We start from the raw sequence: 21,185 nt of genomic DNA on the forward strand, positions 1-21,185 counted from the left end.
CAATTGGAATATTTGGGTCCATGTATACTATTGACATAATATTTGCAAATGATTAATAAATGTTAATTATAAAAAGTGATATTGGATAATTCCTGACGGTCGCGGCACAGTGGTTGAAAATCACTGGACTACAGTATATGTGCATCATTTACTGAAGACACGGCACCTCTTATTTCATTAAAGGATGTTCGAAGGAATTACATTTTTTTTAAAGATTAAGACAGCTGTCTACCAGACCTGACAGCATAATCAGAGGCCCGTCATATTCTGCACATATGCAGACAACTCCCGAATACAGACAAGTGACAGCGACACATCTAAAACAAAAACATTCCGAGTGACATTTGCTTTCCTAAATGTTGGTGGCCTGTGGCTACATTTGATTGTGCCACACACCGTGATAACACGCATAACGCTATGAGATGACAAAGACGCAACGATGATCTATTTTGGCGGCACATTAGCGAGCGACCGGGCTTGCAGCCTGGCTTCAACCTCATTAATCATGCAGGTGACATACAGAAACTGTCAGCAGAAATAAACATGCACAACTAAGAGGTAGGTACTGCAAATTCAACCTGAGTTTTGGTTTAGTGTTTTTGTGTGTTGACACAGAATCAAATCTGTAAAACAAAATGGTAAATGGCAGCATGTGATTCTTGACTAAAATGTTTACATTCATTCAAAAAGAAGGAAGATGGCAAAGCCATTTTTAAAGAAGTCTTTGCTTTTCAACATCTTCATTTCATGCTTGATGGAATGCAGCTTTGGGAAACTGCTCTTATTGTGAAGATTTAGAAAAGTCGGGGGGGGGGGGGGACAATGTTTTCCTTGTATTGAATCACTGACTTCACTTTTACTTTCGTTTTTAAAGTAGTTCTGTCATGTCGTGCTCTGAGCTGAAATCAGTTGCTCACTTGAGATTGTGTGTCCAAGAAAGTAAAATCTGTCTTCAAAACACAGATTACTGCTATTTGAAGTACATGTTATTACTTATTTTACTGTCTATGTTTGTGTTGAGCTATTGGTGCAGGCAGTGTTTAGTTCTTGTTCAGTGACAGCGAGTGTAAATGCTGGTCTGTCTACATCAGGGGTCTCAAACTCAATTTACTCGGGGGCCACTGGAGCTAGGGTCTGGGTGAGACTGGGCCGCATCAGGTTTTCCCCCCAAAAAAACGCATTTATTAAAAACAGAAAAATGAATAAACTTTGCTTTGGTTCCAATTTGTTCTCAAATATCTTACTTTTTATTTTTCTACACAAAATAAGATGAAAAATAAATAAACAAATCAAGAATAAAGAAAATCAATCAATCAGTAATAAATAAATATAATAATAATAACAAAACGGCAAATAATAAAAACTTAAGAAACCACATATAGTTGGTGGGTAGACAAATTATTTTTTTCAGATAAAAATGAACAAAGCATTATTAGAGCCCTGTAGACATGACAAAACACAACTATAGTCACATTTATACTCTTTTTATTTACAACATATTGCGCAACTGCAAGGGTCTTGAGACACATGCTAACTCGCAAACTAGAGAGCTAGCGACCTAAACGGTGGCCTTCAAGTTATTTCCTTTAAACTTAAATAGCCAAAAACTTACCACTTCCACACGGATAGGGAGGATAACTATTAACAGTTATTTAACCTTTAACATGAACATTAATCAAACGTAATAATTTTTTCTGGGTACATGATACCATACAGCATCCATATCAAATTTGGGCGGGCCGCACTAACATTAAACTTTCATATCAAGGCGGGGGCCTCAAACTAGTGTCCTGCGGGCCACATTTGGCCCGTAGGCCGTGTGTTTCAGACCCCTGGTCTACATCCAAATATAGTCATATAATCAAATCTTGATTGGCACAATAAATAATCTGTCACTTAAAATTTGTACGAACATACAGTAAACAAGAAGGCAAATGAACTTGACTGCTGCTTTGGTAATAGTGATACATGTGCTGGCAAAAGTAGCAGGCTGCTACTTGGATAGTAGTTTTCAAATGATTAAAATGATTTTTTTGCGTAATTTTTGAGGGTACTGACCACCAACCTTGTACATCTGCTGGATTTGCTCCACATCACTTTGCAGAAACCCAAACCACACAACTTTCTTTGAAACAATAGCCTCAACAAAATATATTTTGCTGCCATCAGCTCTGCCTTCAGCACTATTTTTCGGGCAATTTACTAATAAAAATGGTGCAAGAAAAGGTCAACTTTTGTTGATGTCATGGGCATTCCCACTGTGTTGGATCAATTAAATATGCTCACAGCTGATCACCATAATCCACCCGAAATTTATCGCAATCACCAATCAATCCTAGCCTTAGCTAAGGGTATATCCCTCTTAAATACAGCCACTTGGCTGTGCCAGTGGTGGAGACTGCAAAACATGCAGGGCTCGACAATAACGATGTACCGATGGCCCGGGGCAAGTTAAAACAAAATTCGGGCAAGTAAATCCAATCAGTGATATTCCCGTCGGGCAAGTGTACTTTGGAATGCCATACTGCCAAGAGTTTTTTTAAAAGCGGTTCTTGTTGGGTGTTGGTAAAACACGGACTGCGTAATTCCGGTGGTAATTTGCAAACCAATCCTTGAAAATCTTGAAATGGACCAATCAGAATCGTTTATTTAGACCGCGGTCCCTAGTCCACAGTCCGCGTTTTACCCACACCCGTTCTTGATCGCGATCAAACAATCAGCGATCCTTTGACTAGGAAAACATCTATCATGGCGTCCCTGCCAACATGGTCTAATTCTTCAACAACTTGTGAAGGAAAACAGCAAAAAGTGATGAAACAGTGCCTCCTAAACAAGTATTTTATTAGCGGCAGCAAATCAGATGATGGCACAGGTGAGTGAATCACATTGCTGTGACAATTTGAAGTGGTCACAATGAAACACCACCCATTAGATCCAATACCAAGTGCTGATTTTGCACAAGCTACAAAATCTAGCGCTTCCATTTCTCTGTGTATTTTTCTCACCTTTGCTTCACAAATTATTGTTTGACCATTGAGCATTTTTTTCTGGATTAAAAACACTTTACTAGTACACAAATGTGACTATTCAATAATGTTTCATTGTGGTGCACAACTTATAAAAGGCAAAGTGCCTAGAAGTCTCTTGACAATCCAGATTTCCATGCAACGTCATGATCTATGTAGGAAAACAACTACAAGAAATGATAATCATTTCATCTTTATTTGAGATTCTCATGTGATGCCACAAAAATGAGATGATATCATTATGGCAGTCTTTTCATTTTACATGGGGCAAGTAGTTCTCATGGGCAAGTCATTTTTTTTTTAAATGTAGAGCCCTGACATGATCGTGTAAATAAATGCAAATACATTTTTTCCTGATTTCAGTTAAAACAGTCTTGTGTACAAAACTCTTTCAGAATCTGTTCAACAAGCACACTTCTGACAGTTTCCATTAGCGCAAGCTTTGATTTGCTTTTACTGGTTAATTATTTAGCCCAGCTGAATTCTGAGGGCAACAGACCTTGAAATATAGAAAAATGAACATGACAATGGCAGCATGTGATGGCTTCAGACTATTCATACCATTCATCAACCAAAACACCCAGCTTTTACCGTTAACAGGAAAAAGGGACACATCTGTACAAATGCCTATGAAATACACCCCCTACAAACAAACACATTTGCAACAAAACAAGGTACAGCATCCTGTTTGAGGCCAGTCAATTCCAGTGTCTTTCACCCTCACCACTTGAGTAAATTAAACAAGTTATTTTTTTAGCAGTAAAGTCTGCCCTCTGCACTGGATACTCGAGCCAACATGAGGTATCCAAGACACTGTGGACATTTCCATTGCCCTGTCAGCAATGGGTGTAACACCAAGCAGGTTCCAGCACCCATTGCAACATGCAGTCATCTCCTTTAGCTTAAAGCAGCTTTCTTTTGGCTTAAGAGTCTTGCTACTGTGTCAAGCAGACCAGTTTGGTTCGTTAGCAACTGTGGCTACTAAACTTCCACGGCTTAGCAGGGCACAAGTGACAAGATAAGACCAAAGCCCCATTTGCAGTTGTCATGTGCACATGTTCTTAAACATAAACACAGAAGATGTATTGTCTATTTTCTTACAGCAACCCAACATCCCACATTGAGGGTATGATCCAAATGTATGATTAGGCTAGGGTTGTCATTTAGCCTTCGTAGCTCCTCCAAATGAAGGACATAAAAGATAGCATGTTGCATGAGTTCAGCCAGGCGGAATTCCTGTGGCTTTAGGGAGCTCGGTGTGTGACAAAAAAAAATATTGATTTGGCAAACCTTCATATTTAATCTCATGATAGATAATTGATATGCTCATATGTTTATTTTTCTTTCACTGTTCCTCTCTGCAGTCACCATTTTATCATCTCATCTTATCATCCAGGAGGTGCTCCTCACATTAGTGGCAGAAACGTGAGTAGAGGTCAGAGAAAAGAAACAACAAACAGCATCATGGCGGACCCGTGCAAGTTAAACTGAAAGATTGGCCAACAAAGGTGGGACAAGGCTGGTTGAGGACATTGCCGTTTGTAAGATAAAAGTATCTATTTTTGTTAGGTTTCTACTTAGTACATATGATCTACTTTAGATTTAGACCCACAAGATGTCGTGTTTTGAGAATGGATTTTAAACAATCCTGTTTACAGTCATTTTGCACTAAAACAGTGTCACTGTTGTTTGTACTCCATTATGTTGTAAAATGGAAATTCATTCATTCATTCATTTTCTACCACATTTCCTCACGAGGGTCGTGGGGGGTGCTGGAGCCTATCCCAGCTGTCTTTGAGCGAGAGGCGGGGTACACCCTGGACTGGTCGCCAGCCAATCACAGGGCACATATAGACAAACAACCATTCACACTCACATTCATACCTATGAACAATTTGGAGTCGCCAATTAACCTAGCATGTTTTTGGAATGTGGGAGGAAACCGGAGTACCCGGAGAAAACCCACGCATGCACGGGGAGAACATGCAAACTCCACACAAAGATGGCAGAGGGTGGAATTGAAACCTGGTCTCCTAGCTGTGAGGTCTGCGCGCTAACTACTCGCCCAAAATAGAAATTATGAAATATTTTGTTTGTTTTTGTTGAGCCATGTATCGCAAATCATATCATATCATGAGATACCCTGAGACTGACTCAAAATATGTTAGCACCTCATTTATAAGACCTGATCCCATATTAGGGGAAGGGGCGTTCTTCCATTTTTTTTCTCTGCAGGCTTCAGTCAGAATAACAGCAAACAGAAGCATGCCAGTCAAAACAGGCATTTTGGGTCCTCCGCCACTGATGTGGAAAACACTCAGGAGGCACACAGGCTTGATTAAACACTTACAAATGGGACTTGGCATGAGGTGACCAAAAACACCTGCGACTGACGTGGAAACTAAGCCCTGCAGAGGGCCTTGTTTAAATCACGCCTGTAAGACAAAAAAAATGAAATGTGACGACTGAAAGAGCTACTCAGTCATCACTAGGACACATAATAAATAACTTTAATCTTCTTGTCTGACAGAAAGCACTGCTCCTGCTATAGCACGTCAAAGAATTATGAAGGACGCTGGCAACAACACAATTAGTTGTCAGCGTCTCGGCGGCAATTTTCACACCTTAAGCCAACTTAGTAGAAATTAGCGGCTGCTTACAGTACAGGCTTGAGATAAATTGCATTATTTACACTGAGCAAGAGAAAGCAAACTATGACCTAATTGCATGATCAGACCCACCTGTTCCTAACGGCTGTTAGCATGCAGACCGTATTACAAATATCCAAGCGCTCGGTTGCACTGAAATAAATAAAGCGTCTTTTAGTGTGTGTCCAATTAAAGAATGTTTCCAGTTGTCTTAACATGAGCCGTCTCTTTACATTCCACTCTATCACACACTGAATCATCACGAATATGTCATCAGATAATTCTGTGTACCCCACCTCGCCACAATCAGATCAGAGAAAAATAAAGATGGAATTGATTCCAAATCTTGCAGGGCATTTTTTGAAAATAATGGCGCCCGTGTAGTCTGTATGATCTAATCAGCAATATTTAAAGATGATGCAGTGATGACATACTGATCAGATTAAGAGCTAACACAGGAGGCTGCCATTGTTCACAAGCTAGCAGTGGAGCTTTCGGCACATCTGAACCACATTTAGGAAATCGATAAAGTGTAAGCAATATGATGAGAAATTATGTGTTATTTCTTATTGTGTGAACTAACACAAAAAAATGAGGAAAAGAGAAGCCAACGGGAAGAATCAGAGTTCGCCGAGCTCAGCCAAAATGAGCAGAATTTCCCAGAGCGTCACAGAAATAAGCAGGGTGGTCGACTTCCGCCGACTCGTCCCTTCCGCCAAAGCAAACACACTTCGAGAAGTTTCTCTGTCATCGCATAGAATGCGAAATGTGAGCGTTACGACAGAAAAAGTTAGTGAGTGATAAAAAACCTTATCAGCTTTGTATTACGTCCCCTACAGTTGTGTTGTGTACACAATTAATGTTGAAAAGAGACATTTTGAGGCGCTTGCTAGCTTGCTATATGCTATCAGCGAGGGACGTCTCTTATGTCCCTCCAGTGATCCCGTAGCACAGGGGTGGGCAAATATTTTGACTCGTGGGCCACATTGAGTTAACAAAATTGCCCGGGGGGCCAGAACATATATTTAACACACACACACACACACACTATTTTATGCTTATAATTTTCCTTGAATTATTTGTCTAATTTTATGTGTAAAAGTGTTATACTATCAGCTGTATGTTCTCATATCCCTTTTTTCAGGAGCACTTTAAACATCAGACCACATCAAACTATGTCATTTCATTTGACAGTTTAGTTTAGTTTTTTTGTTGTTTTTTTTAACTAAATAAGACATTCCACTTGCAAGTCATGTGGCCAGTTTTTATGTTAAAAGTTGAAATACTTAGAAAGCAACTGGCGGGCCGGATTCAAACACTTGGTGGGCCGCATGTGGCCCCCGGGCCGCAGTTTGCCCACCCCTGCCGTAGCATGTGCATGAGTGGCAGTGTGGTGTCAACAAAGAATAACAGGAGAGTGACGGTGACTATAGGGGTGTTATTTCATGTCGATAGGGCTCTAATAATGATTAAAATCCTTCCTTATAAACCTTATGCTTCAACTAAAAAAAATCAGTTTACCAATACTGAATCTTGCTTCATGGAAATACACTTTTCGTGGTTGTGTCTGGAACAGATTAAACAAGATAAAAAAGGATGTATGCATTATTTGTATACTTGCTTCTCTAGAGACAGGAATGCTGTAAGCCAATGATGCTCAATTTACTAATATGTGGTGAAACTAATTTGTTACTGTGAACTTTTGCTAAATAATTATTTAATATATGACATAGGTGAAATGTTTTTGAAAGGATATATATTTTACTGGGCGGCACGGCGGATTAGTGGTTAGCCCGCAGACCTCACTGCTAGGAGACCAGGGTTCAATTCCACCCTCGGCCATCTCTGTGTGGAGTTTGCATGTTCTCCTCGTACATGTGTGGGTTTTCTCCGGGTACTCCAGTTTCCTCCCACATTCCAAAAACATGCTAGGTTAATTGGCGACTCCAAATTGTCCATAGGTATGAATGTGAGTGTGAATGGTTGTTTGTCTATATGTGCCCTGTGATTGGCTGGCGACCAGTTCAGGGTGTACCCCGCCTCTCACCCAAAGACAGCTGGGATAGGCTCCAGCACCCCCCATGACCCTCGTGAGGAAAAAGCAGTAGAAAATGAATGAATGAATATATTTTACTGCAAAAGTAAGCTTGCCAAGTGTTACTGTGAAATGTGGATTATTGTACTTGTATACAGTTTAAGCATATTTTCACATGTTATTTGTTGATGCATTGAGTAGACCAAAGTAATTTAAATGTGAGATTTGAAGCTCTAAACTGATTAGAGAATGGCAGATAACTGTCCTGATTGTGGTTATCAGACTGTCCTTGGGTCTACACTGACTCTTGGGACAAGTTATTTTATATTGAAAGTGGCCCAGTTTGTTATTTTTCACAACCAAAACAGTGTAATGTTATTGCTATTGAAAAAAAGTTAACCAAATGGTCCAGTTAACCACACTCTGTGTGTCTGTGTCATTCCAATATACTCAATTTTCCCCAAACCAAAAGATTGCACAAATCCTCATGTCTAAGATGGTTAATAGATAAACAAACAATCTCAACCACTAAATGAGTTATAACGTTACGGCTGAGATAAAACAAAGCTGATTCATTCGAACATGTATCGCACATCCACAGGCTTTATTTTAGTGGAAAAAAACAAGAATAACAATTGCAACAATAGCTGGCATGGTGTGAGATCACAAAATTAGCTAATTTATACAGTTTAAATAAAGGTTCTGAGGAACTACATAAAAACAGCGTGACAGTGGATGCATTGTAAAATGAATCACACACTTTATCAACCCACCTAGGCGCCTCCATCAGCCAGCAGATAAACCAACCAGTTATTAAACTGTGAGGGTTGTTTGAGAAATACACCTCATGGTATGAAATTATTTCTCACTTGATGCATATAAATAACAGTGCAACATTCGCAATAAAGAGAATATCAACTGTTATGAACACGGGCCAATACCAGAATATTAAATTATAATAGCGTTTAAACTATCAATCATTTTCTTAGTCGGTTAACCTGAAGGTTGGTTTGTATTAATTGTTTAGGACCTACACGGAACAAATCAATATGAACCAAACACAAACAGCTCGTGATTTGGTTTGCAACATAGCGGAGAAGAGGCAAAAATGTTAATCACTGTGTGAATATCTTTTTTGCCTAAAACACAAAGATAATACTGTAAGTCTGTTTTCATGGATGACTATGGAAGTTAAAAATATTCACAAGAAAACAACATTAATCAAATACAGTTGTATCTTGTTTATCGTGGTTAACTGGTTCCAGAAAATGTTACAAAATTTAGTATTAAGTATGTGATTAATTCTATCTGATAAAGCATGAATAGAACTTTAATTTGATACCACATTCACTTTTCTTAAAATGTTAGCACAGATGACAATGGGCATGACAAAAAATAATTGAGAAGCACTGCGCTTAAATAAGCTAACCCAGCCAGCTTTCACTGGTGTGCACTGCTGTGCCAAGAGTTACGCAATTTCTTCGCCTACTTAGCCGATGTTTTGAGTTTCCGCTATGAATGAGTGGTCTGAGCTAGCTATCAGCGTGCCTCTCGCAGTCCCTATTTCACACACAATCCAATCCAACAACTATAACGGTTTCCTTTAATGCAAATGTTGATCTGAAATCGGAGAACCTTGTGTCAAATATAAAAACATTTTATGGCTTTTTTCACTAATCACAGGTGGTCTCAAAGCAAATAGCAAGGATGCCTCACATTCAATTCAGTGTGCTTGAAATTCATTCATTCATTTTCTACCGCTCATCCTCACGAGGGTCACATGGGTGCTGGAGCCTATCCCAGCTGTCTTCGGGTGAGAGGCGGGGTACACCCCTGGCACATATAGATACTTGTTGCCAATTAACCTAGCGTGTTTTGGAATGTGGGAGGAAACCGGAGTACCCGGAGAAAACCCACGCATGCACGTTGGAGAACATGCAAACTCCACACATAGATAGCAGAGGGTGGAATTGAGCTCGGGTCTCCGGCCTGCGCGCTAACCACTCGGCAGCCATGCAGCCTCTGTAAAAGGCAGTTAAACAGTATTTTGTGTAATAAAAGGATTTATCTGGACTCCTACATGTTTATGCCTACAATAACACAATTGCGGTATTCAGATGCAAAGCAACAATAGAGACACAATAAACTAAAATTATTGGCCGACTTTAGTTCACAACATTCAGTAAGCATTTAAAGCTGAACAAAAAGGAACGTGTAAGGAGGAAAGACTCACACGCCCTCTCATTCCAGTTACACATACAATAATCCTGCTGTGAATTACTTCTTTGTGCACAGCAGAATCACAGCAAACCTAGTGACCGTTGCTTCAGCACAAGTTGTCTTGGCAATACCCCTGCAGTTCTAACTACAAACAAACATAACATCTAAATACTGTACATTGCAGCAGCAGGTCCTTTGTGCTCGTATTTGATAATAGCGGCGTAAATAATGAATAGAGATGTTTCAAATATACAAGGATCTGCAAAGTGCAAATCATCTTTTTTTTGCAAGCTCCAACCTGAGTGAATTATGCACAAAAGTTTACATAAAGCCTCATTATGAATCTCAGAAGGTTTTCCAAATCTGCTCTCGTGTTTTTTTTCTTCCTTTTTTATGTTTCTGTGGAGAATGAATGAGACTTTTACTATAGACGTCTGTTACATTTCCACTCTGCTGACTGAAAATGTAACCAAGGACGCACAACACACTTGCACAATGCATGTTGTGCTTTGGCACAATTGACACCTAAACCCCCCAATCGTGTGACAGGAGGCGAGTGCTCAAGTGCTGTACTTTCTACTGCCTGCAGCCCGCTTGGAAGAAATAGGAGCACATGGGCGCACAATGTAAACATGTCATAATAAATGTAAGCACTCCTCCTAACGGTTATTTGGGAAACAATAGCAACAAATTGGAATAACCCAAAAAGTCAAAACACGGCTCACTCTTGCACATTAAAAATGCATTCGCAAGGTATGGGACATACCATTTCAGACAGTGATTGTACAATCGAAATACAGTAAACAGTAATAACAGTCTGACTCAGCCACAAAGTTGGCAGCTAGGTTTCACCAAGACAATGTTGACAGAATTTCAAATGTTGTGGAGCAGTGCAGGTTTTGGTATAAAATATGATTTATGAGTCATGTGCTAACCTCCCATAGTCAACCATCACAATGTTGAAACTTAAAGCCTTTAGGGCACAGATACAGCCTTTTTCATTAGATGAATTAACTACAGCTTTAAAAAAAAATGCACCTATTAATATTTCACCATATATTAAAGTTTTTACTTTGAAGAACACTTATTTCACTGTTGGATGTTTTGGTAATGCACTCAGTAGTCACTCTGGTTGGCAGGCGTAAAAGGAGGGCCTGAAAATGCATCACAATCATTTTCCTCTCTTTTTATTAAAGAGGCTTTATGGGACCTTCAACAACCCCCCCCCAAAAAACAAGCACTACTACACAGGCTGGAAACAGCTGCTCAAAAATACATGTACACAATTAACAAAAGCAATATTGTTTAAAGTTACTGGGAAAACATACTATTAAAAAGGGGGGGTTGCAGTGTCTGCTGATTATTCTTAAACATATGGAGTACTTAAAAGACAATTTGAGACAGAACACAAGTGCAAATCAGTTGCTTAAATGCCTTTGGGGAGAGGGACTTGCATTCCGACGTTTTTTAGTCACTTGATATACCAAGATGAGTGAGGTGCTACAGTATCAGATGATTTAAAAATTCAAATAAATCAACCTTACACATGGGGGGAAAAAAAGAAGAAAAAATACAAGTATGCAACTTCAAGCACTGTGCACCACTGACAACCTCATTCTAAAGTTTACCAAGGCCAAGTTTTTAAATGAACTTTTGAAAAGTGAAAAATTCATAGTTGGTTGAGTGTGCATGCTCATTTTCTGCTGGCTAACCCTGAAGTTGAAATTGCATACCACATCCTGTTGTAATACATACAGGTATTGGCTGCAAAAGAGCAGTGTAGCATGAACCCAGGTATTACATTGAAAAAAAAAACACTTCAAGGAATAAAATTATAAATAACATTGAAAAAATGCACAAAACCAACAACCAACGTGTCCTCGCAATTCAATTTTTGTGGTATTTTGAAAAAGAAGACATGTGTGCTACATATGTCTCTCTTATAATGTCTCTAGCAGATGAAGTTGGTGTCATCAAACCACTCAAAACACTGCTTGCTACTTTGTTGTATACTGTATGTTCGTGTATTGTAGTGTGTGTGTGTGTGTAGTGTTGGTGACATGACACTTGACCAAACAAGTCATACGAGCATAGCAAAAGAACTAGAGCTTGTTTTAACTGCACCAAAACTGACACATGTGAACGCACCCTCATAAATAAGCCCAGATGGGTCAGTAGTTAAAGTATTGATTGTCACAAAGTGGAAGAAATACATAAGAAAAAGTGAGAAAACCCTACCTTCATCTCTCTTTGAGTCCTCTAGGTGACCAGTGTGGCGGTCCAGCGGGCTGAAACAGGTTTCAAAATATGTTAGACGTGACAAGCTGAGTGTGTACCACAACAAAACAAGAGTTATATGATGACATCATTTTGCCTGCTTGGGTGCACTGTGAGAAAAACCTGGGCGGGTGGAAGCACACATCAGGCAATCATGACAACAAGCCATCATGTGCACGTTTCTTTTGGCAGTCGACGCAAATGCAAGAGTGATGTCCTGTCGAGTCACACCCCCCCCCCCCAACAATATCAGTGTTGCAAAGTAAGCCGGGGCGGACTGATCACTCTCATTCGCAGAGCCCCTAAAGCCGTTTATGTAATGGCCCGTGTGTATGTGTATATATGTGTGTGTGTGTTGAAGTCCGTCAGTCTGGCACTGAAGGGCACACATCGCCCAAACTAGTCTCCAGTCAAACTATCACCGGTCTGCACAAATGCACGGACAACGTTGCAGTCGGGAGTGGGAGCAAAGTGTGCACAGACACACACACACACTCACAGTGGGGGCAGCATGCTGTCTGCACCAACTCCCTCCACTAGATCAGCGGATGACGCCATTTCTGGTGCTGACAGTCGGCTACCATTTATTTATCGGGACATTTTCAAAAGCAGCGCACCCAGTGCATCTGTCCCGATCTTTACACCAATATGGAAGATCTCGCCTATAAAGCAAACTGACCCTGAGATGGTTCGTGTTTTTTTCCTCTCCCTGGACTCGGTGCCGCTTGCTAGCGAAAACAGAGCCACGACAACACTGGCTTTTACATTCACATGTCATACGAAATGGGGGCTAAAGGACGTCAAGTTGAGCAAATCAGTAAGGAAAAAAGTCACTTTCACGCCATGTTCTCCTGAGCGACATGTCTGCACTGCTTCTGACAAAGGAACAAGCCCAACAAACGGTTCGCAACAAGGTCAGCTTCCTGGGGTGGGGGGAGTTCGAATATAGAGGGGAACGACCGAAAGCCTTAAGAATGAAAATCCCTAAGAAAAAAAATAATACAATCGAGCACAAGCATAAATGGGAGGAAATAGTCCACCGACTTTGCACCTTCAAGCACCGCTGATGAAGCGGGGGAGTTTCTTCATACAAGCGATGCCTGGTGTGGCACAAACCACACACTTGACACTGCAACGAACCGTTAGCCGTGACAAAAAATATATGAGTTTCAACCTCAACGGCGACAGAAGCTTCGATCGTTGTTGTTGTGTGTTATTATCACTTAGACGCCTATGGCAGGCAAAGGCTGTGCGATGGACGAGGATTCCTCCGCTCAACAACACAAAACTGGTGCTCTCCGGTAGCCTCGGAACTATTCAAGCCCAACCGTCCGCTGGCTAAACCCTGTTCACCGCATAACTTTGCTTGTCGTCGAGCTGACCGAGTTGTTTTCGCTCGTCGGACCCGGTGGTTCCATTCATTCCGCCAGTTAACAAGTTAAGCTAACACACAGGGAAGCAAGCTAGTGAAAACAAGATGTTCAAAATAGCAATGGCTTTTGTCTTTACCTGCGCTGTCAAGTTGCACAATGCGTCCGTTTTTCGACGAAAGTATGCTAGTAATCCATAGGGACATTGAAGTGGCGACTCTGAAAATGTTTTAATGTCGCTGGTCGGCCCCGGGGTCGGCGTTGATTACGGGTAGATAAAATGGTTTTCGCAGAGCGCTGCTGTTTTTGCCTTGTTGAGAAGCTTCTCTCTCCAGCCTGGCTCTTTCTCACATCCTTCTCCCCGCCTTCTGAGTATGATTGACGTTCACGTTGGTCCCGCCCTGTCGTTTCTGCGCAATCCAATTGGATGACAACCATTACTTCCAGACGATTGGTTCATCGTGAAGAAAACCTAACCATTGCACTACATATGAAATAAAGTACTGGCTGCTTGCCACGATACAGAAAAAACTACTACACTCAGAGCACGAAAACACGGGTGCGTTCGATTCAATGTAAGAGATATCCCGATATGACGGAGTTGTTTACTTTATATGAAATTACCAACCGGAAGCAGCTATCGGGTAATGTGGGTGTCAAAGTGCAACACACAATGCTCGACACCCATATTAAACCACCACCCACATTCTCCGCGCCTGCGCCGATGCCGTGGGCAAGGCATATAAATGCTAACTTTTCTGACAGGCACGTATGTACAGTTCCGGAAACAACACTCTAAACGTTTCCGCGAGTCGGCCCGTAGCGTTAAGCGATATATCTGGTAGTTTTATTCGCTACCCTATTGTAAAGTTTTACTGTGGAAGATAAGACATAAATGCGCGTCGGAGGCGAGTTGATGGTGGCATGCTAACACAAGCCACCTAGCCGCGTGTGGCTAACCGGAGTAGCCAGTCAACATTGGGAACAGCAGACAGAAAAGGTAGGTGGCGCTGAAGGAGCTGTACGTCGCATCTGCTTTTAAGTACACTCGAATAATATGTTCTTTGAACTGCATATTCTTTGTTTCAACGGAATAAACGAGTATTTTTGGGAATACAAGTTAGGCTTCAGACGTGGGCGTGAAAGATACTACCAATTGCTACTGAATGATAGCATTGTACTCAGTTTGCTCAACCCCTGTTGTTTCCTCGGTTAAATATGGCAATATTGCTGGCGTTATATATATGCGAACCATTTGTTGTTTGTCATAATAAAAGGGTACCGATTTTAATGAACTGTTTTAATGCTTATGTATATTTTTTGATGTGGAAAGGTAGGTTTTTATACAGTTTTTCTAAAAAACATTTTTCCCGTGAGTCGTATGATTGTGCCAAACATCCTGTCACGTGATTAGTCAGTCCCCACTCATTTTAACGGCTGCTAGTTTCCTTCCATTAAGAAATTATCAAAATACTGCCAACATGAGCAGCAACGTCAAATTTTTAAAATTACATATACATATCAATTACAATTATTTAGGGGATTTAACTTGGTAAAACCCTTACACCTTTATTTATGTCCATCCGTACATCTATTTTCTATCCGACTTGTTTTCATTGGCGTCACGGTTGAGCATATCCCAGTTGACTTAGGGCAGTTTCTTAAATAGTGGGGCCCCCTGAGAAGTGCTGTTAACAGTCAGGAAGGGCGTTAGAGGCAGTGAAAGGCTTTCAATATTAGTGCAGACGTGCCAACGTGCTTGCATGCCAACGTGTATGCTTCACTGCTCTCTATTTTGTTGCATTTCATTGGTTTCAGTAGCCCTATTATTGTCACATCTGTCTCACGCTTGTCATCTTTGTGTTTTTTGTCAAAGGTTTTAGCATTCATGAGGCAGATGGCATGCAACACGCATTTCCATAGAAATAACATATGTAGTCGCTACATTGTAACATAAGGCTCAGATATAATGGAAGCGCACAGATTACTGTATATCAGCACACCCACTTGAATAATTTAGGCTCACGCACAGTTTTAAAGGATTGTTTTTTTTCCCCTAAAATGTCAAAGCCCCATTTTCATGAAAACATTTCCATCTTTTGTGTGAAGTTTTGAATCAAAGTGATGGACGGTGAGCCAGAGGCAACCCCAGAACGAATTCTCCTGGAGCCATACAAATACTTGTTGCAGCTGCCAGGTGAGTAACTACACCACTACCAGTGAGGCACCACGCACTGTTCAATAAGAACACATCTATAAAAAATGGTTTTCTTCCAAATTACATTTTCCTAAAAAAAAAAAACCAACACATTGATAATGCATTAAAGTTACAAAATACCTGTTATCAAGACAAATGGGTGAAAATTGTACAACAAATACTAATAAAAACTGCCTTTCACAGAGCAAATAATCAACACCAGCCACATGCCCCATTAATATAAATACATTAAACTAATCAAGACTCCCTTGATTATTGCCTCCGCAGGAAAACAAGTGAGGACAAAACTTGCTCAAGCATTCAACCATTGGCTGAATGTTCCAGAGGACAAACTGCAGGTGGGAAATTGAAATAACATCGACAGTAATTGCACAATCTCTCCTGCGTGGGAACATGCAGTACTTAGGTCAAAATTAGATTCGTTGTTTTAGTAATTATATAATGAAAGAATATTTATAACACCTCTTCTCTCATAAGTACAATGTAGAGAGCAGACCTCCAACAAGGTCAAGTGTTGATAAATGCGGGGGGGGGGGGACCCTGTCCTATTTGAGTTTTAGTCAGCTGACTGCTGCCTTGTTCAGGGAGGTGACAGACAGACAGCACTATCATAATTCTTAAGGGAGGACTGTTCCATTGATACTTAAGTAACTCCACTGACCAAAACAGACTCCTGTGTCCACACCTTTTATCCATATTCTCACCCAAGGGGACTGCCCCTCTACTCAAATGGGTTATTTTTTTGTGTTTTTTTTGCATGATCCTGTCCTATTGTGAGTCAGCCAGCTATACATTCAGGGTCACTATAGCCTATCCCAGTTGACTCCTTGAAACACAGACCCTGTGTTATTGTAACCAGGAATAATTTGCAGGAATGAGAGGATTACATCTTTCCCGGGATGCTTTGTTGGGAATGATTGCTTTTGACTATTATGTCTCTATAAGGTGTTATTTTGTATAGACATTGTGTGATAGTTAAATTGGTGTAATTTCTAGTTGTGTACAGGTTTTTTTTACTTTTGCTCTAAATCTGGCACCCTTAGTAAGAATGGTTGTGCTATATATAATACTGTGGATGCTTCATACCTTGAAATGTGTGGAGGAGTCCTTTGGTGCCTGCAGCATCTTCCAAGCTGTACTGTTTGTTGCGGGCCAATTCCGTGTTATTTTCCTATATGACCCACAGCGGCCTGAGTTTGACGCATGCTGTATGCCACACACTGTCTCGGTCATCATACAATATTGCGTGCACCATATTGTATTTTACCCTTCGCCACATTGAATCTTGTAGTATTAATAAAGATGTGGAGAGACGACTCCCAGCATTGGATCACTCACCCAACACCAAATCTTGCGATACTTAAGTATATACAGGCTCCTTTCATTTGGGTGCTTTCATGTGCGGTTCTAAAAAAAAAAAATAACAACACTGTACGAAAACATGGAGAACGATGTGCGCTTCACATTGAATGCTTCACTTTGGCTTGATGAAAACAATTCTTCATGATCATGATGATAATAACTGCAATTGTCTCTGTGGGCAAAACAATTTAGATTTTTTTTATGTGTACATCAATCATTTATCCAATTGGGGGAGCTCGCTACACAACATTAGGGCGGCAATGTTGTCACATTTCATGGATGCTGCCTGGCTTTGTGACTTAATGTATGCCTCTGTGTTCCACTTCATATTGACATTTCCCTTTGCACTTCATGTGACCTACATATGTTCATACTATAAACAAATTTGACTTTAGTCCTCTGCGACAAGCCTTGTAATTCCAATTGGGAGTGAATTATGGCTCACTGTGCCACCCCTTCCTCCTCCCCTCCCTCCTTGTGTGGCGGCTCGGTAAACTCCTGCTGAACCCATCATGCAGACTGTGAGCTCTCCTCTCAGCATCGTTAGCACTTTGCTGCAAAGAAAGTCGCCACCATGGAAACAACTGTGACAATGGAGCACTGTGTCATTTATTTGGACAAATATTTGTATAGCACAATGTGGAATATGTGTATCGTTACCAGAATACATTGCAACCAATATACTGGCCGCTTCTCAACTGCTCTGTCTTGCAATGCAGTATCAATTTAACAGTATGTTTATTATTGTGCTTGAAGGAACTGCTCTATACTATACCATTCCTGGCAGAGTAGTCAGTATTGTTAGTGTACTTATTGGACTAATATTGAGTAGTCCAGTAACACCTATTATTAAATGGCGTCAGAGGCTTGCTATGATGCATGTATACTATTATATTTGTCCGTATTCATTACTTTCATCAAATAATGTATTCATTCATATAGGATGGTATGATCCACATGTGTGGGCTGAAATAGTCATTACTGTATCATGGTGTTCAGACTCCAGAGGTAGCCGTCCATTGCCCCCGCCCAATCATGTGGCAAAATTCTAGCTTGTATCGTTGACAAAAAGACATCCAATACGGACTAGCGACTCTCTGGTGGTATCCTGCACTCAATGTGTGGCAAAGACATGTCTGTATTCTTAATAGATCACTGTTTGTGGCTTTGGCAAACAGAGACTCACAGAGTCAGCAAACTGTGGTGCTAATCAATGAAGACTTGTGGAGCACCGAAGGCACGCAGCACTTTAGACGCTGGCCGTCTCGCTAAACACATTCCAAAGCAATTTTGTGGGCTGCGCTCGTTATCTTGGAGCCATTTATTGATGTGAATTTGGGTTTTGCTGTGGCAGCACAGGTGATGCCGGAAATTCTGTTCATTTGAGCAGCGAAAGGAATGTCAGACAGCAAGAGGGACTACAGTTTGATGTCCACAACCTAGTGCAATTCTGCATACTTTGTATTTCCAATGGTCACGTTTACATTTGTAGTTATTGCGGTGTCCTCATACTGTGTATAAATGGCTTGCTAAGGTTTCAGGGCGAGTGAAAGGTTGTTTGGCAGCCTTGGCCATCTGCCTGACCCACTAAGCCTCCCTTTGTGCTGCTCGGCCACATGCAAACACTCTTACTATCCCAAGCGTTTGAATCAGAATTTCAGCAGGCTGTACCACCAGCAAATGTCCGACAGTAACAGTATACACTGTTTCCAACATGGACCCTTTTCACCATAATAGGAGGAATTTGAATTCATTCACTATATTTCACCAATTCACAACGCAATGTATCTAAGACGACTTTAACAGGGCGCATGAATTAAACTGAATCCTACTTGAGAAAACACTTTGAGGTAAGGGAAAAACTCCAGGTTATTTAGCAGTAATGTCTGCATAAGCATGTAAAATGTCATTGTAGAACACACTCAATCATTTGTATCCTTGCTTCTCTAATATTCATTATCCATTGTTTATAATGTACTGCCATCTGGCGTTATTTGAACATTTTGATTACAGCACAGATCTTAAAGTATTGAGTCTTTTGAGTGTCTCATTATCCCTGTAAGATTTTTAGGAACACGTTACAAGGCATCCAATTAATAAGATACCTTTTCTGAACAAACGCCATTAGTTATTATTACATTAAAAATACAAAACCAATTTCAATTTCCATTAATGATGTATGAGGTCCAAGTATCACAAAAACATAAAATGGTGGTGTTTTCTCAGAACTCTTTATATATATTTGTAATACCTGCCACCTTGCCCTTTATTCGAAACCCCTCTCAGATGTGTCTTTGAGACCTATGAGTGAAAAAATGGCGCCCTCTGCTGTTTGCAAACTGTAGTGCAATAACAGCACTGTGGTAACTACTGTCAGTGGATATTCCTGGATGTTGCAGGTCACATTGACCCTGTATCATGCCATTCTGTTTAAACTAGGAGGTCACTTACCTGAGTACTAACGACGTGTTTGATGTTAAGGTGATCATCGAAGTGACCGAGATGCTGCACAACGCCAGCTTGCTCATCGACGACATCGAGGACAGCTCCAAGTTGCGGCGAGGCTTCCCCGTGGCCCACAGCATCTACGGCATTCCCTCAGTCATCAACTCTGCCAATTATGTCTACTTCTTGGGTTTGGAAAAGGTGCTGACGCTGGAGCACCCAGAGGCCGTGCGCGTGTTCACCCGGCAGCTGCTGGAGCTGCACCGCGGTCAGGGCCTGGACATCCACTGGAGAGACACGTACACGTGCCCCACCGAGCAGGAGTACCGCAACATGGTGCTGCAGAAAACCGGAGGGCTCTTCGGCCTGGCGGTGGGCCTGATGCAGCTCTTCTCCGCTTGGAAACAGGACCTGAAACCACTCCTGGACACGCTGGGCCTCTTTTTTCAGATCCGGGACGACTACGCCAACCTGAGCTCACGTGAGTACAGCGAGAACAAGAGCTTCTGCGAGGACCTGACGGAGGGCAAGTTCTCTTTCCCGACCATCCATGCCATCTGGTCTCGTCCAGAGAGCACCCAGGTGCAAAATATCCTCAGGCAGCGCACCGAGAACATGGACATCAAACGCTACTGTGTGGACTACCTGGAGAAGGTCGGCTCGTTCGCGTACACCCGTCAGACGCTACGTGACCTGGAGGCCGAGTCCTACCGACTAATCAGGGAGTTTGGGGGAAACCCTCAGCTGGAGAGCTTGGTCAAACTCCTCAGCCGCATGCATCATGAGGCCGAAACGACAGGAGAGTCTAACTGTGAGCCGCACTCCAGCCAGAACCACTGAACTCTGCACCGACACCTTGGGAGTTTATGCACACCATTCATCCATGAAAATATTGAAGTTGCTGTACACGGTAGAACATATAACAGGGAAACGTTCCCGTCTGGTTCACATTATCACAGAGAGCGAGAGACATTTCATTTCCTTCCAAAGCAACATACCCTATCACTATTGTGTGAATGAGGCGACATTTTAAAAGCACTTCAAGCACCTTGAAGGTAGACGCTACATAAATGAAGCCCATTTGCCGTTTTCTGAAGTCACTCTTTAAACCATGCAGATGTTTTGAGTGCTGCAGTGACACATGGGTCCGCCACTCATATGCCTACTTGTTATGCAACATATTGCTATTACATTTAAACTAGCGAGCTTGTTTTTTATGCTTTGCTTTGTCTGTTGGTCCATTGTACTCCGGCTCTGATTCATTGCAGGATTATCATTTATATTTTATTTTTGTAACGCTCATTGGATTTGTCATCATACACAATCGTTTTCACTTTCAAATGTCCATCTACAAAATAAAGGTTCTTCAAAGATTGTCACGTTTTGAGTTTGTCAGCTTAGAATGACATTTTAAAGCTTTCCTTGCACAGATGAATTGGATAAGAGACGTTTACTGTGCATTTTGAGAGCCCAGGCTAAAAATAAATCAATCAATTCCAGTGGCTGTCTGCACATAAACCATAAACACGAGCACAAAACCTAAATACTGACCTCTCTGGTTTCTGCACTCTAGTACACACGTCT

The 21,185-nt window shown here is 41.2% G+C and overlaps 2 protein-coding genes across 3 annotated transcripts in view; one reads left to right on the top strand and one right to left on the bottom strand.

Moving 5' to 3' along the window:
- arid4b (AT-rich interaction domain 4B) overlaps window positions 1-14,501 on the bottom strand; it is a 53,261-nt gene extending 38,760 nt beyond the window's left edge. Inside the window, exons 1-2 of one of the 2 annotated variants that reach the window (XM_058058069.2) lie at window positions 13,716-14,501; window positions 12,168-12,217 (exon numbers count right to left, since the gene is read on the bottom strand). In XM_058058069.2, the coding sequence (XP_057914052.2) occupies window positions 12,168-12,173 (6 nt within the window). In that variant the 5' untranslated portion in view covers window positions 12,174-12,217; window positions 13,716-14,501. The remainder of the gene's footprint in view (window positions 1-12,167; window positions 12,218-13,715) is intronic. The other variant, XM_058058070.2, reaches the window with a different exon arrangement.
- On the top strand, window positions 14,268-20,977 carry ggps1 (geranylgeranyl diphosphate synthase 1). Its single transcript, XM_058058073.2, has 4 exons — window positions 14,268-14,576; window positions 15,686-15,773; window positions 16,062-16,132; window positions 19,638-20,977. The coding sequence occupies exons 2-4, from the start codon at window positions 15,701-15,703 to the stop codon at window positions 20,439-20,441; spliced, it is 948 nt and encodes a 315-aa protein (XP_057914056.2). The 5' UTR covers window positions 14,268-14,576; window positions 15,686-15,700; the 3' UTR covers window positions 20,442-20,977.
- The last annotated feature ends 208 nt before the right edge of the window (window positions 20,978-21,185 follow it).

The sequence above is a fragment of the Doryrhamphus excisus genome, linkage group LG20, assembly GCF_037039965.1.
Source record: "Doryrhamphus excisus strain RoL-2023G ecotype Guam linkage group LG20, RoL_Dexc_Guam_v1.1, whole genome shotgun sequence".
NCBI classification, from domain to species: Eukaryota; Metazoa; Chordata; class Actinopteri; order Syngnathiformes; family Syngnathidae; genus Doryrhamphus; species Doryrhamphus excisus.